The sequence below is a fragment of the Equus przewalskii genome, chromosome 4, assembly GCF_037783145.1.
Source record: "Equus przewalskii isolate Varuska chromosome 4, EquPr2, whole genome shotgun sequence".
Taxonomy (NCBI): domain Eukaryota; kingdom Metazoa; phylum Chordata; class Mammalia; order Perissodactyla; family Equidae; genus Equus; species Equus przewalskii.
This window is the reverse complement of record NC_091834.1, coordinates 77,220,125-77,237,756: the sequence shown is the minus strand read 5'-3', so window position 1 is coordinate 77,237,756 and position 17,632 is coordinate 77,220,125. Positions and strand designations below refer to the sequence as shown.

At 37.4% G+C, this 17,632-nt stretch overlaps 1 protein-coding gene across 1 annotated transcript in view; it reads right to left on the bottom strand.

Annotated features, from left to right (window-relative positions):
* The window catches only part of KCND2 (potassium voltage-gated channel subfamily D member 2), a 453,684-nt gene that overhangs the window by 8,441 nt on the left and 427,611 nt on the right, over nucleotides 1-17,632 (bottom strand). The window contains exons 2-3 of the mRNA XM_070616395.1: nucleotides 10,961-11,123; nucleotides 1,300-1,395 (exon numbers count right to left, since the gene is read on the bottom strand). Of these exons, the coding sequence (XP_070472496.1) occupies nucleotides 1,300-1,395; nucleotides 10,961-11,123 (259 nt within the window). The remainder of the gene's footprint in view (nucleotides 1-1,299; nucleotides 1,396-10,960; nucleotides 11,124-17,632) is intronic.

Sequence of the window (17,632 nt, the reverse complement as noted above, 5' to 3'; positions counted from 1 at the left end):
AATATTCAAGGAAAGTTTTGACATAAAAGTAAAGTTTCTCAAATTATATTTCATACCATGTGATCTTTATAACACTGAATGGTGTTTCTTCTCCATTAAGAAATAAAACAAGACATCATATAACCCACTACCCGCACCCAAATGAACTTTAAGGAAGATTTAAGTAATTTTGAAGTAAAAAATAATTAGGTATTTGAATTACTGAGAATTTTTGACCTTTCCCATGTAAAAAGGGTTCTGGACCCAATTCCAAAGTGGGGAGAGGTTTCCCCCATGCCATCAAGAAATGCTCTGGACACCAGCTGGATGTCTTATCATATAACTCAATTCTGACACTATCTACCTGGAGATAGTATAATATTCCATAGGTTAAGGGCTCAGTCCTATGAGAGTCCCTCCCACCCACCAGCTTCAGATACCAGTCACAAGCCCAGGTTGTTACCCGTACTTCTGACAGATTGGGTATAAATCAGAGGTTCCCACAACCCTCTCCTTGAGTTTGACTGATTTGCTGGAGCAGCTCACAGAACTCAGAAACATATTACTTACTAGATTACTGGTTTATTATGACAGGCTATAACTCAGGAACACCCTGATGGAAGAGATACATGGGGCAAGGTATGGGGAAGTGCATGCAGCTTCCATACCTTCTCCAAGTGGACCACTCTCCCCAAACCCCCACCCATTCACTAACCTGAAGGCTCTCCACCACCCTTTCCTTTTTGGGTTTTTATGGAGGCTTCATTTTGTAGACATGATTGATCAAATCATTGGCCAATGGTGATAGAACTCAATCTCCAGACCCCTTCCCCTTCCAGGAGGTTGGGAGGTGGGACTGAAAGTTCCAACCCCTTAATCACATGGTTGATTCTTCTAGCAACCAGCTCCCATCCTTTGGGTTGGCCCAAAAGTCACCTCACTAACATAACACAAGACTCCTCTATAGCTCTCATCTCTTAGGAAATTCCAAGAGTTTAGGAGCTCTTCCAGGAATGAGAACTAAATATATATTTCTTATTAAAAATCACAGTATCACACCATGTTTACATGAGACCCTGCAGAAATAGTGGCCAATCATGAATGACAGTCATGATTCACTGGCAATATTTCACAGCTTAGTTTCTAAACTGCTATAGCCAACAAGACTGTTTAGGGTGAGGTTATTAAAAAAATGACACTTTTGTGGTTTCAGTAGCCATCTTCATAATTACCCACAATAAAACTGTATGGTTAAATAGAACTAAATCAATATTACACCTATAAATTAAACATTAAAAACAGCGAAGTGCTCGACCATACCTGAAGCTGATTACTGAGTAAGCCGTTCCGTTTGCTCTGCATGTAAGCATTTGCACTTCCGCTTTTGGCTGCCCTGATCCTGGCAAGTCTGGCTTTCTACAGGAGAAGAAAAACGAATGTTCTGTTAATACTTATGAATTGTTTTCTTAAAAGAGTGAGCACACTCCTGTATAATCCTAATATCAGCATACATATTTTTTAAAGTACATCAGCTTTTCACATGAAACTACTGAAAATTAAATTTTCACCATTTGAGGGCTTTTAGTTACCATTTATCAGTAAGGTTGATTAACTGCTTTGCAGCTGGATTAAGCATTTAAGAACTGTAATTAAGTCTTTACAGTAAGATCAAGTTATTTCACTATCATTTCTATCAATTGTGTTAAGAGAAAAATAGTGATATAACTTTACTTACATTTTCACTTACCCCAATCTGAGTAATTTAATAAAATGAAGACCCAGCAAACAGTTACCAACTCCTTTTCGTTTAAACTAATGTCCTTTATAAAATTAGTAATTAAGTTCCAGGAGCCAATTGCCCTCCTTCCTTCCTTCCTTCACTTCCCTCTCTTCCTCCCTTCTTTCTTTTTTTAAAAAGATAGTATTCAGTTGTATCTGCACCCCCATATCAAATTTTATTTTTGTAATTACTTTGCTATATTGACCAATGTCGATCCCAGGCTGAACAATATGGGCTCTCTTAAAAATTCCCTAAGTTTATCCATTTTGTACTGGCACAGGTCCACACAACAGTACGCTCAACTGATTTCTATTTCACTCTTGAATTTGTTGAAATGAAGAACACAGTGAGCCACTTCAGAGATATTTGTAACGTTATTTTTAATTTTTAAAGAATTTATGTATAGAGAATGTTCCTCAATTCAGAGGGTTTAGTGTGGTCACTTAAATTGTTCACAGTTACAGTGAGGTCACCCAAATGCTATTACTGAGTAAACTGACAGTTCAGCCATATTTCTGATATTCCATTCTACTTTAGAAGTGCTGGTGTCTCTCTGCCCTAAATTGTCATGAAGGGAGTCTGGTTTTCACCTCCTGGAGAGCACTATTTTGGTGACAACTCTATTTGTACCATGCATATCTAAGCAAGCGTATGTAAGGAAGCAACTGGGATGGCTTGGATAAGAACTTGCTCGTAAAATTACCCTACAAAGACTCCTTTCCCTTTCTAAACAACCCAGATAAATACTATCTTTAGTCTCTAGTCCTGGAATGTTCTTCATAATAAAAATTTTTCAATTATCTTGACTTTCAAAATGGAAAATGAATATATATCAGACAAAATTTCAATACTACAAATGCACGTGAAAAACAAGGAAGTCTCTCTGGACGCTGGAGCTGCCCTACCCTTATGCTTCATTGGGAACCACTGTTAATATTTCCAGAGAATCTTGCCAGAAACTTTTGAGGCATATAAAAGCAAGTATATATATATATATATATATATATATTCATATATATATACACATATATTTTTACTCAGTTGGGAGAATAGCCCTCACTCTTCTGCACTCAGCTGTTTTCATTTAATACAGTTTGGAACTCCCTCCATATCTACATATTTAGATCCACCTCATTTGTTTATGGGTATATAATGTACCACTCTATAAATGAAGCATTATTTATTTAGCCAGAGCACAATTATTATTATTATTATTATTATCATTACTATTATTTTGGTGAGGAAAATTGGCCTGGAGCTAACATCTGTGCCAACCTTCTTCTATTTTGAATGGCTTGATGAGTGGTGTAAGTTGGTGCCTTGGATCCAAACCCACCAACCTCATGCTGCACAAGCAAACTGTGCAAACTTAACTACTACACCACTGGGCCAGCCCCAACAATTAATTTTTTAAAGCAACTACAATTAATTTCTTTAAAGCATCTTTTGCTACTACATACAAAGCTGCCTGCTTTTGGTATTGCATCAACATCACAATGAGCTTATCTTCAAGATAAATTTCTAGCAGCAGAATTATTCCTGGATCAAAGGGGGTGTGTGTGTGTGTATGTGTATGTGTGTGCTTTGCGGGACAGGTTTCACCAAACTTCCTTCCAAAGTAGTTGTGCCAAGATGCCCTTTCACCCACAGCATTTGAGAGGAGCACAGAGACATCGGAAGCTCTCAAAATAGCATTCAGATATCATCTGGTTTCAACTCCACCCCTCCTCTCTTCCTCCGAGAATTTCCTCTTCCTGTGTGCTGATTCCAGGTTAAAATAATACTTTGTACAGAGATCATATTTATAAGTGATGGGAAAAATAGACAAATTTCACTCTTTGTTGGCAGGATAATGTGTAGATCACTCAAAATACTGAGATGATACAAGAGAGTGAAGTTGGAAGGTAGAAAATTTTCAACTTCAAAAGCTCTCTGTACAGCCAAGATTTCAGGCCAGACTCAATAAAACAATGGCAAGTGACAAGCACATTTGGAAATGACTTAGAATTGACGTAATAATCCAGAAATAAGTAATTTAAATATACAGTTGGTTTCCAGAAAGAGGTTACTGTGAAAGTTCAGTCCTAAAGTCTCATTGGTCTCCTGGAACATTCAATGCCTTTTTTGGTTCCCTTCCTCTCCCAATTTTCCCCTCCAGTCTCCTCTACCTTTTCCCTCTCTCCCTCTCTCTCTTTTTCTTTCTTTCTTTGCAACTCCTGCATGTAATTATATTGCCTATATCATAGTTACTTGTTTCACCTATGTCATTCTCCAAGCATTTAACAGCAATATCAGGAAACATTACTTTCTTTCATAAATGAGACATTTATATTAACCCAAAATACTGTCCAGCAAAGGAAAATGACATCTATGTACTTCCCATAATGGAAAGCCTACATATGGTGGCAGCCACCACCATAGAAGTAGTTCTAAGCTTAGAGAAAAAGCAGTTGTTTTAAAGACAGAATAGCCATTTTGCTGAGTCATGTACTGTGTTAGAAAAAGAACCTCCCATCTCAATTTCAATCTCCACTTTTCTTTCATTTATTCCAATACAATACAAGTTAATTGGTTTAATTGGTCTTGTGGAACACCGCACCAAATGTCTGTTTAATGCTAGCCTTTATGACCTGTGATTACATCTTTGGTTCCAGTAGATAACTGAGGGAAATTCTTTTACAAAGATATTTTAGAAAATCAGTTTACTTCTGACCCACTCAGAACAACAATCTTAGCAACTCTGGCTGTGTAACTGGGAGGTTAAAAGAAAACTATCCACTATTAAGAAAACGTATTCCTTCTAGCCCCCCACCCACAGCCCTGTAGGAAATACAACTTCTTGGCATGGCCAAATACTAGTAAATATTATGGAAATTAGAGTAAGGTCTCAGTAAATACTTTATCTTAGTCATATAGAAAATGGGAGGTTTCTAAAATTTTAATTAAAAAATATTGCCAGTGTACAAAATAGCTTTGCAGTTATTTTCAAATTCTTCATCTGCCTTGAGAAATGCTGATGGTGTTGGGGAAAAATTGTTTGTCTCATAAGCCATTTTTCCTGTGCATCCCAATTCTCCATAAATTCATTTTTTTCCTTAACTCTCTAAACTTAGCAGGGTTTCTCAAAGTTGGTTCCAAGGAACTAATAAGTGTTAGGAGTAAAATCCAAGGCAATCAAATGAAACAAACAACTGGTTCTGTGGTCAAGAAAAGTTTGGGAAATGGTGAGTGGTTAAACAAGTTTCTTTGGCGTTGGATTCCTTACAACACATTATAGTGTAGATGTTCGTTGTGAAGATGAAAGAGGAATATAGTATGCAATTTTTCTCAAAGTAATTTGACATGGAACCCTTTTATTGTGGAACATTCAGAGACTAGTATACAGTGCTTTTTAGCAAGTAGATTGTTTTTTAATTGCAACAAATGACATTATATAAACTTTACAATGTATTCTCTGCAACAGAGGCTGAGGAGCCAATCAAAGAAAGATGTATAAGCCCCAAACCATTGAGATAATGATTTTCTTAAGTGAGATCCATCTCTAAATGAGGTATGAGGTAGATTGAGAGCAATTATTGGACCATCTAGCTACCAAATCACAAAATATTTGCAATACTTTTGAAAAATGAAGGTATGATAGGCACACTTAAAAGTGAGGTAGAGAAGACCTTTCTCCTTTGTAATATGAGGCAATTCCTTACTCCTCAAATATCAGCCCACATACCCCCTGTTCCACCTATTCTGGAAATTTTACTTACACTTGTTTCTTTCATTTAAGGTTTAGTAAAATGCCTTATGTGGAGGTAGCATATTAAGCTTTTAAAAATTTAAGGAACTTATTGGAATCTTTCCATTTGCAAAGGAAAATAGTTTCCCTAGAAATGAGACAAGTTCATGCCCAATAAAAATAAAAAGAGAGATGAAGGAAGGCAGTGGGCGATAGTGCAAGACTTGCAGCTCTATAGCTTGGTTACTCCTGGACGTGGCAGTGCTGGGTGGAAACAGTGCTGGGATTTGGGTCAGTGGAAGGGACTCTGGAAGGGTCAGTGGAATGAGAAAGCAACCAGAGGACTCTAAGTGGGAAAAGGTGAAAACTAAAAGAGGATGTAGGAGGGTGCCAGAGACAAAATCATCCTTCCCCATATTGTTTTCAACTGGTCCTAGGAATGTCCACCCTACTCAAGGATGGAAGCCACTGTGAAGGCGAACAAGATCTTATTGTTCATGCATTCATTCTTTCACTCATTACACAAATATTAACTGCCTATTTCATGCTGGGCACTGTCCTCAGTACGATGGAGGAGAGAGACAAGACAGTGTAACACACGATAATAGAGTATGCACATTATTATGGGCAAAGAGAAGAATGAGCAACTGATGGTGTTCATACCATTCAGAAAAATATTCACAGAATGGGTGATATTTAAGTCTTGATCCCTCAGTTGGAGATTGCCAGTTGGCTTCATTCAGTAGTGAGGGGATGGAATGGAGACTTGAGAGCAGAGGTAAGTAATTCAATAAGACTGAAACACAGAGTGCTTATGGAGAAGTACGAAACGTGAAGATTCCTATGCGTTAATAGTAGGGGGTTATTAAACCACAGACAAATTGAAAACTAGGTTATCCACAGAGATCTGTGGATTTTTTTTAACAGTGGATAATATTTTTTAATAGTGGGTAATATTTTTTAATAGTGGATAATCTAAGAGATCATTCTCAGGCTCTAGCAAGGAGTTATTTCTTGCATTTAATTACTCTAGAACTCTGCAAGAAATTCTTTGATTTGGACATTGCTGAATGTGTTAGGACATGGTTCTCAAAATATGGTCCCCAAACCAGCAGCAGTATCACACCCCCTCAAACTCCTTAGAAATGCAAATTTTCAGGCTCCAACCCAAAACTACTGAATCAATGCTTTGGGGATGAAATCCAGAAATCTGTATTTTAACAAGCTCTTCAGATGATTCCAATAAATCTAAAGTTTGAGAACTACCATAGCAGTGTGATAAATGGCAGACAATATTGGTAACATCTTCCTATGTCGACATCAACATCAAGTGAAAAGTAAAAAATTTATTTACATTGTATATTGGCTATATGTTGGTTCATTGATTCTAAACTTCTCACTGTATTTAGAATCATCTAACGAAAAATCCCTGAAGATTCATAATTCTAATAATGCCAGAATTTTCCTGTTTTAGACTTAACAGGTGTATGAGCATGAGCAAGTCATCTGTAAAATGGAAATAATAATACTTATTTGCAAGTTGATTGTGAAAATATGAATAATAGGTATAAAGCACTTGGGACATACTAGAAACTCTAGAGAGGGTTGTTGTTGCTATTAACATTATTAAACTATAATTATAATCACTATTACTGTTATACATGATAATTACAGTTTAGCCTTCTAAGTATACAGATGACTAAGTGGTGTGATTTGTATTTTAAAACAAAGTAGGCTCCCTGCTTCAAAGTATCTACCCTACTACCTGTCTTTGTACCAATTTAGCTTTATTTTGGCAAATGCATTCTGATCAATAAATACTTATCGGATTACTGAGTGAATAAATAAATCTATTAAAGTAAATTACCAACGAGGGGTCGGGGAGAGATGTCACAGTTTAAGTCTACATTCACCCACATGTCAGTGTTTAGTTAAGAATTTATCACGGATTTATAGAAACGGGGCAGTTTTTGCATTCCCTTTAAAGGGTGGGGCAGGTAGTGAAAGCAGGAAGAGTGCTTACTAGGAAGAAGAGCCTAGAAGAAGGAAAGTACCCCAGAGAGTGATAATGGGGATGTTCTCAAATGCATATTGTGTTTATTTCGTGCTTTCGCTTGAGCTTCGACTTGGCAAATGGGACTAAACACCAAAAACTCTGGTTTAAAAAACATTTTAAAATATTACTCAGCTTGACTGATGTTTTTACTGAATGGATTGCTTGCTTGACTTAATTAGCTGGTTATTTTTGCATAACTTTGATATTTGTCAAATTGCCCAGTTCTAGATTAATGTGAACTACGTTAACCTCATAAATGTTTATCTGTTTTTTTTTTTTAAATCTCCCTGGAAGGAAAATAGGAAATATCCTTTGATAACTTTTTTGGTTCCATATCCACTGTTCACAGACTAGAACCTGGACATATCACAGTAGGTGATAATATTCAACTTCATTAAGCCAATATTTCTAGTAGTCATGATGTACAAAACTCATGGCATTATGGCAGAAACTTAGAGGAATATTTTAAAGATGACATACAGCATTCATAAAGCATGCTTTTCAATTTAATGTACTTTTAAAAATCACATTTATTTTTGCATTCTAAATTTATTTAGGCAAAAAGGCTTCTAGAACATTCTTAGATTTTCTTTATTGATTTGCCTGTTACAGATGACAAGATTTTTTTCTAAAAAATGGATATTTTGACTATTGTGTGTGTGTGTGTGAGGAAGATTGGTTGTGAGCTAACATCTGTTGCCAACCTTCCTCTATTTTATGTGGGATGCTGCCACAGCATGGCTCAAGGAGTGGTGCCAGGTCCATGGCCAGGATCTGAACCTGCAAACTCCAGGCCGTGGCAGTGGAGTGTACAAACTTAACCACTATGCCACTGGGCCAGCCCCAAAAATACAGATATTCTGGAGACTGGCTTTTTTTTGGAGGAAGATTAGCCTTGAGCTAACATCCACTGCCAGTCCTCTCTTTTTGCTGAGGAAGATTGGGCTTGAGCTAATGTCTATGCCCATCTTCCTCTATTTTATATGTGGGACTCACACCACAGCATGGCTTGATAAACCGTGCGTAGATCCAAGCCTGGGATCTGAACTGGTGAGCCCCAGGCTGCCAAAGTGGAGTGTGTGAACTTAAAGGCTACACCACTGGGCCAGCCCCTGGAGACTGTTTTTTTAAAAATGAGATTTCTACTTCCTACAGTTCTCATAAAGGCAATTTTTTGTTTTTGGGTTTTGTTTTGTTGTTGTTGCTGAAAAGACGAATTATAGGTAGCCCTTCCATTAAAGAAGGAATTTCTAGGATGGAGATGGATGAGTGCTTAGGAGCTACGCTTTTTGTAGAATTTCTATTATTTTAAATGATGTACCTGTGTGCCCAGTAGAGGGATGGTAGCGTGTGGGCAGAGCCACAGTTGTGGTACGTGAAAGTCCCTGCTGGATGGATCAGTTGTGGCTGAAATTCCTCCATCTCTGCTTGCCAAAGGTGTGCCCTGCGTGATTCTACAACTGCCAGGGGGTGCCTTTTTCTAACCCTCCCTGTTTATTGGATTATCAGTTCTATCTATTCATGATAACGGGACTACTTGTTATCATTCTCTACCATAATTAGTTAAAGGCTAGGTACTTATCCAAAAATGAGGGATTCCATCAAGCAAGAAACTCCAAGGCTGAAAGAGTGATTCTTTGCTAAGGGAAGACCTCTGATGACGAACATGAACAAGTTCTCTGGACAATATGCTGTGTGACCATACTGATTAACCTGAACTTTCCAAAGAGTTATTTTACGAGATTTTATACTTTAATAATGAGACTGACATTGTTCAAAAGCATATTTAAAATCCTGTTCTGGAATTACTTACAAAGACAGTTATGGACTGCCCAAATCTCTCATGGTATTTTGTAGTTATACCACATTACCTTGATTGTGCATCCACTTTAGTCATGATTATAAGTGGTTTTTGGATATTAAAAAAATGAATCTTTCTTTGAAGGACAATGATATAGTGTCCGTGAAGAATACTGAAAATCCCGCACCACGGTCTTGAGAAAACTACAAAAGAGATTGCCAAAATTATTTCTAATCAATAAAGGCCAAGACTCTCAAGGTGACTATTTTGATAAAGAATGAGGAAGGGAAGTGTGCTAACATTTAGTTAGTTTTTCTGAGAGGCAGCCTATCATAATATTGAAGTATATGAACCTGGGAACCAGATTGGCTGATTGAATGTTCTCCAATTTATTAGGTATATGACCTTAGACTTTCCCAATTTCTGGGTATCTTAGCATTCTCATGTACAAAATAGGTATAATAATGGTAACTAACTCCTAGACTTGTAAAGATTATATGAATTATTTTTTGAAAAACGTTAAACCAATACCTGGCATACCATAAGCCATCAGTAAATGTTAAATATTGTGAATATCATGAAATACTTACATAGATTTATATATGTTTGCATATAATCTTTTGTTGTTGTTGTTGAAGAAGATTAGCCCTGAGCTAAAATCAGTGCCAATCTTCCTCTATTTTGCATGTGGAGCGCTGCCACAGTGTGGCTTGATGAGTGGGCGTAAGTCTGGGACCAGAATCCGAACCCGTGAACCCAGGCCGCTTAAGCAGAACGCGCCGGACTTAACCACTATGCCACAGGGCTGGCCTCCATTTGCATATAATCTTAATCTTATTGTGAGGTAGGTATTGTTTTCCCCATTTTACAGATGAATATGCACATTACTTACTCTGAGAGATTAATTAACTGGCATGAAGTTCAGAGAAACAGTAAACTGCTGGGCCAGGAACAAAACTCAGCTACAAATGGGCATATTTCTGTTACTTTCTGGGTCAGCTATGGAAAATATGTGCGACACATTTTGTTGATCTTTAATAGGCTTGGTCTACTGGAACCAGCTTGGATCTTGGTGGACAGAGACTAATTGAATCAGATCTAGAAATCTCATTCTAATAAAATTTGCCAAGGACCTATCTTTCATTTTACTACTGTGATTAGTGCTGTTCACCAGATGTTTCTTTCTTTCTGCCTCTGGTTGCATATTAGGATTATATTTCCCCACGCGCTTTGAGTTACACATGGCTATGTGACTTGCTTAGGCTAATGCAATAGACATGGAAGGGGCTTGGCCCACATCCAGGAGGAGGTTTTAGAGTCACTGTGTGATTCATCATGTATTTTACCCCTGCTTGAACGATGACAGAAGTACATTGTCAAGATGCAGTTTCCATCACTGGACCAGTAAGGGACCTGCAGCATGATTGAGACATATTCCTTGCTGTTTTAAGCCACTGAGAAATTAAGGTTCTTTTTTGCTGTAATAGAACCTAGCTTGTGCTGATGGATGCAACTATCGACCAAATCTGGAACACTGAATAGCCGGTAAGGGATTTTAAAGCTCACTATAAAAAGTGGGAGATGCTAGATCATGGTTGCACAATGCTGAATACACACCTTCTGTGCTCTCCGTTTGTCTGCTCGTTGATTTTGGTGGTAGATCCGACTGAAGTTGGACACAATCACTGGGACAGGTAGAGCAATGACCAAGACACCACTCAGCGAACAGATGGAACCAAAAATCTTCCCTGCTATTGTTTTTGGTACCATGTCACCATACCTGGGTTAGAGAAAAAAATATATTGTTTAAGTCACAGAAAGTCATTTCCACTTGCTACAAATAGCTTTTTTGCTTTAAGTCAAATGATTTTTTGGACGAATCTATCTGTACTTCATGACTACAATATACATGGCTTAAGATTTCAGTAAACCACAAATTATGAATATCTAAATATAAAAAAATTACCTTTCAACCTTGCAGAAATTGATTGTAACGTTTAGAAATCTCTTTGATTGGAAAGTATTTTAAGCCAGATGATGTAATGATAGCTCTTCAATTTGTCCTTTATACAATGTGGCATAGTTCTTTACATTTATTTAATCATCAATATTTCCATGCTGAATTTTATAGTCTAGATAACACATTTTTCCACTTAGTTTTTTTTCAACATTGGATTGGTTATGAAATTGAAGTAGCAAAAGCAGTATATCATATTCCTTTCATCAGATATAATCACTTAAAAAATAGACTTTCCAAGGTCCCATTAACCTTCACTTATGAAATCCAATGACCATTTCTCCGTGATAATCTTAGTCAATCTCTCTCTCTCTTTTTTTGATTAGTTGACTTCTTTCTCCTTGAAACACTTTCTGTTGGCTTCAGTACTAGAAAATTTCCTTAGTGGTCCTCCTACCTCATTGGCTGCTACTTTTCTATCATCTTTTCTGGGTTATTTTCTCCTGATTTTTAAATCTTGGTGTAATCTAGGTCTCAAGTTCGAGTCCTCTTATTTTCTCCATATAAACCCTCTTCCTATGTGATTTCATCCAATCCCATAGCTTCAAACCATCTACATGCTGCTGATACCCTAATTGACATCAACAGTCCTGATGTCTATCTTGAAAGTCAGACTCACATCTTCAGTGGTCTGGTTTGATTATTCCTACCCCTGGATGTTTAAGAGCCATTTAAGACTTAGCCAAAAAAGAACTCTTATTTTGCTAGCTTCCTCTGCACCCCTCAAATCTGTTCCTCCCACAGTCTATCACCTTTAATTAAATGGAACCACAAACCGCCCAGTTGCTCATATCAAAATTGAAAGAGCCACCTGAATCCACAGTCCCTGCGTCTCATTTCTCAGCTGGGCTTGCTGTCCCTGATCAAACCAAATCATAGCCCATTTGGATCTCCTCCCTCAGCCCCCATTTTGCCGCAGTATTGCAAGCTATCATCATCTCTTGCCGGAGCCAAGGATACAGCTTCTTACCTGAACTCTTCCCCACATTTTCCACTTTACATTTCATGCCAACCTAGCAGCCAAAATTATAGTTTTAATAATGGAGATTGGACTGTTGCTATTTTGCTTAAACCTTCTAATAGACTTGAAACTAAAATAAATCCAAACTCCTCCTTTTGTCTCCAAAGGCCTATTTCATTTAGTTCCTGCCTACATTATGCACCACCTTCCACCAAGCTCACTGTCCTCCAGCCACACTGGCCATCTGGCTTTCTGTCATACAGGCAGCCCTCAGATCATCAACATTCAGGCTGAGACTTAAACGTCTTCATTCTAGAAGTCATTTTCTGGCCACCTTATCCATAGTGGTCTTATCCTCTCCTCCAGTCATTCTTTGTAACGTTTTCCCATTTTATTATCCTCACAGTACTTACTAACACGTGATATTTTCTAATTGATTAACGCATTAATTTTGTGACTCCCCACCTGCCCTGCAGACATTAGGACAGAACCTCGATAAAGCAGGGGCTGCTCTATTTCATGTCTCACTAGCACAAAACAGGCTCTTAACAAATATTAGTTGAATGAATACATTTTCTCTATCTTACTGATAGAGAATTCTTCCAAGAGTTCTCTCCTGGGGAGGGGGACAAGAAGGAGGTCTTTTGACTATATTAGTGCATATATGTCAATATGGGGATAGAAGTTGCTGAGGAATTGGCCCAGGAAAGGCTGGTGAGTGTGACAACAGGCTACACTGACTAGCCCTGTATTTGGAGACTCCATTCCAGGCTCTGGTCCTCTGTTCTGAAGGCCTAGTTACTCACTCTTGTCAGTGTTTGTGGATGATCAGAGTTGAGTGAATTCACCATACCTAAAATTCCCACAAGGATTTGGTATCAGAATGACAGTACTAATTTATAGTAAAAACAACAACAAAAAAACAAAACAAAAACACAAAAACCCAAGAATTGGAATGCTTGGTGCATATGAAACAAGGAAACAAGGCCTCTTTCTGTGGCCCAGTGGGGAAGCTAAATCATATTCTGAAGATTATGGTAGTGAGGAAATAGTCAAAACTAAACGAATTTATCAGGTGAGCAAAAAAGGCTTTAGGATTTTCCTATCACAGGGATACATCAGTGGAATTCAAAGATCAACATTTTATACAATGCTGTGTGCACATGAGCTAATTTCTCTGTTTGCCACAGTTCACATTGAGTGCCTGGCCATATTGTATGCACATCTCCTCTGCTTTTGCACTGATTATGCAGGAGGCCCTGGAGAAGTCTAAACCATACATAACCCCCCGTACATGCACGCATACAGGCAGCTTTTCAAAAAAGGGATTTGATTTTAATGTCTACCAGTTAGGATCCAGAAAGTGTTTCTCAAAAGGGAAAGTAAATAAAACTCAGCTATTTGTCAAGGCCAGAGAAGACACAAATGGAGTCCATGCAATTAAGATAAACCTTTTAAAACAGAAATACGCAAAACAAAATAAAATAGCTAAATGAATTCATCATATAGTTTATCCTGCCTCTAAGATATTTTTAATTAGCATTTATTAACTACTTTTTGTATTCTAGGCTCACTATGTCTTAGAGCAGACAAGGATAGCATATTTGTAACTATTAGAGAAAATAAAGGGCTAAACTGTGTGGTATGACCCAAAGCTTAGCAAGACTTTAACAAGATAAAGACTGGTAAATCCAGGTAGCAGGTGGTGGTGGTGGTAGGGATGGAGGGGTAGTCGTACACTCAGAAGGGCGATGCTGAAAAGAAGAAAGGAGAAAATGGATTCTGAGGGACTCAGTTAAAGGGATTCTGGGCCAAATGAAAAGCACGTTTCCCTGGGAAAGCAATATTTGAGAAAGTATCAATCAGGGAAAGTATCCTTGCAAATTCTTTCTGAATGTAAACAGAGATTATAATACAAATCAGTAAAGCAGAAAGTGAACTTGTTACTCAGAGAGAAAAAACGGGTAAAGTGAAATATGTTGTTCATTTTGTGACAAAAGAGTAGAAAGTAAGGATATAAAGCAGCCTGCTGAACGACAGCAAATTCACAGATACATTGAAGTGGTTTAATATCATAAGGCTAGGCTAATCTGCATCAAATGTAATTATGTTTATTATTTACCTCCATCATACTTATTTTGTAATCCAAATTCCCTTCACAATCAACAAAGCATGGATGAACGCTTGAGATGACTGGACAGGACTGCAAAGATTATGGTAGGAAGAGAAAGAGAATGAAGCACTCATGGGCAGGGACACCATCTCTCATCTTTTTACTCTTGGGTAAAAAGACAGAGCTTTCCCACATTAGAGAAAATTAGGATGGTCCCCAAGCCTCTGCCGTTGTGAAGCTAAGGCAGAGGGAGGTGGTGAGAGCACAAGGGAGCAGAATGGGCAGGATGCTACTAAGTCTGGTCAGACTGCCCTGTAGTTATTCATGTAAGGACAGCCTGAGCCCTTGGCTGATTCCCAAGGAGCACCTGCTGTCTCTTTCCACACACCCCTTGGTTTTGTATCCATCATCCCTTCTGCTCTTCTCTCTGTTCCCCTCTCCTTTTTAAGATTGGCCTGCTGTTGATATTTGTAATACTTTAAGCATATTTCACTAGTTTGAATATGTTGGAGCATCCTAAAAAAGATACACAGCGTGATTTGCATCTGTTCTTACATTGGCCATTTTGTCTTTTTTCTCACTTAGCAATGACCTTGAGAATTGAAATGGGTAATTTTTAGCTGCAAACTTGTAATTGGGCACAGAATCTGCATGGGATGGGAGATAACTCTGCTGCTTTCCTTCGTTTAACAAAGGATCTTTTAACTAGTATTCAAACTCTTAGTAACAAGCAAAACAGCATTGTATCCTCAGGAATCAGATCTCTCTGAAACTCAGTGGAAGAAAGGCTTAGAACAGAAAGCTTTATCATGAGAAGCGACACATTGTGGCTAAATGATCATTTAAAGTTTAAGCATTGCCTACAGTACTTCCAACTTTTAATGACTATTTCTATTCCAGATAACTTGTTTACCAGTTGGTGTTTCATTCTTTATAGTCCATGTAAAAAGTACCTTATTTTTCTTGACTCCTTGTTCTTAAATTTATGCGAAGCCCAGCAGTATTATATATTCTGTTCTTTCTATCTTTCTTCAGAATTTAATATTCTGTCCTAGTCTTCAAAAATCCATTTCCCAAAAAGAGCTACACTACAACATTACATAGATGCGGTTTTGTTTTCATAGTCACATTTTTTCCCATATTTAAATAAAATTGGTTAAAAGACTATAAGGGGTTTCTAAGGTCAAATAAGATAAATATTGAATTCTTAAAAGACAGAATAGAACAGGAGAGAGAATTGCATAATATAAAAGAATAACTACCAAGAAGTTTTACATAATAAAAATGAGCAGACTTGAACTTCGCTAATTGAAAGGGAGTTTTTCCCATACTTTTCCTTCTCCTTTCTTCTGCTTCTTCTAACGTTCCCTTCTTCCTCCTACATCCACCATGTAGAACCACTCCAGTTTCTTTCTGCTTCTTTTTTACCCTGGACATCTGCCAAACCTTATGTTCACTCCTCCCTCTCCTCTTCACGTGAGTTAAAAAGGTGCAATATGGAGGTGTCATTCACATAAGAATATTAATTCTAAAGTTACACACACTGCCCCAAAATACCTGGTTAAAATTACATCTCTTGCCATATGTTAAAGGTAATATTGAGTGGAGGGCCAATTCCTTAGAAGTGACTCAACTGTTTGTTCTTAAAGATTTTAATCTCAAATATCATCCAAAAGTTTCATGCAAAGTACTTAAATTCTGGCATGCATTCAATATCAAAAATGTGGCAAAACATGGTTAATTCAGACAAACAAGTAGAATGAATATATCTTCTATCTATCTGTCTGTCTGTCTATCTATCATCTATCCATCCATCCACCCATCTTGCCAATTTATCAAGTAATATCGAAATAGGTTTGAAAGTGTGCAAAAATCTTAAACACAATACATTGTAAACCAAATCTTATTAATATCTACTCAAGCTTTCCCTTTTTGGCATTTCTCCAGAAATCATATAGTTAGAGTGTGGTTTCTTTAGATCTCAACTGGAGAAATATTTCCTTGAATTTTCTCACAGAGTGTTTGAGCGCAATACTGTTAGCTTCCTAGTCCAATTCATATAGTTTCTATTTTTTCTTCTCTTTTTATTTGAAGAGGATAAATGTAGGCTCATTTGATAAAGGAGAAATGTTACATAGGGCAAACCTCACCAGCTAAGGCATGACTTTCCATCTGTGAAACTATTTCCCTTGGCTACTAAGAGAGAAAACAAAAACCATGTATTTTATAAACAAACATGAAGGTAGAAAAGATCTTCATACAACAAGAAGGAAATGATGATTTGAAAACAAACCTTGATTTTACTGCAACTCAATCTCTTGCTCTCCCTTTCTCTTTTTACAATGAAAAAAATCTTAAATTGCTAGAAATAAGGAATAGAGTGAATAGATGCTGCACAGCTGCACAGAAGACCAGGAGCATCCTGTATGTTGTATAGGGCAGGTGCTAGTTCAATAAATATTGTTACATTAGTTAAAAAAAAAACAACCACTTCATATGGGACAGAAATCAGCATTTTGGGGTGTAAGTATTTGAAAAATAGGTATCTGCTGTGATATGTCTCAATGCGTCACCCTCAAATTCATATGTTGAAATCCTAATGCCCAATGTGATGGTATTTGGAGCTAGTGCCTTTGAGGGGTGATTAGGTCAGGAGGGTAAAACTCACATGAATGGGATTAGTGCTCCTATAAAAGATATCCCTCTGATCTCCCTAGCCCCTTCCATCATGTAAGGACACGGCAGGAAGGGCAGGCTACAAACCAGGAAGTGGGTCCTCACCAGCCACCACACAGAATCCGCTGGTGCCATCTTGGACTTCTCAGTCTCCGGAAGTGTGAGAAATAAATTTCTGTTTATAAACTACCAAGTCTGTAGTAATTTGCTATAGTAGCCCCAATGGACTAAGATAGTATTCTTTAAAAAATTAGATGAAAGTAAGTGACATGTATAATAAAACTCTGGTGAAATTTCTGTTTATAAACTACCAAGTCTGTAGTAATTTGCTATAGTAGCCCAAATGGACTAAGATAGTATTCTTTAAAAAATTAGATGAAAGTAAGTGACATGTATAATAAAACTCTGGTGAAAGTTATTGGCTAATTGTCTGTGTGCATGCATTTTAATCGCTGATTTTTGTGTTTGAATTTTTTTCCTAGAGCTGACTGCTAATCAGAGAAGTCCAAGAAATAATTTCTT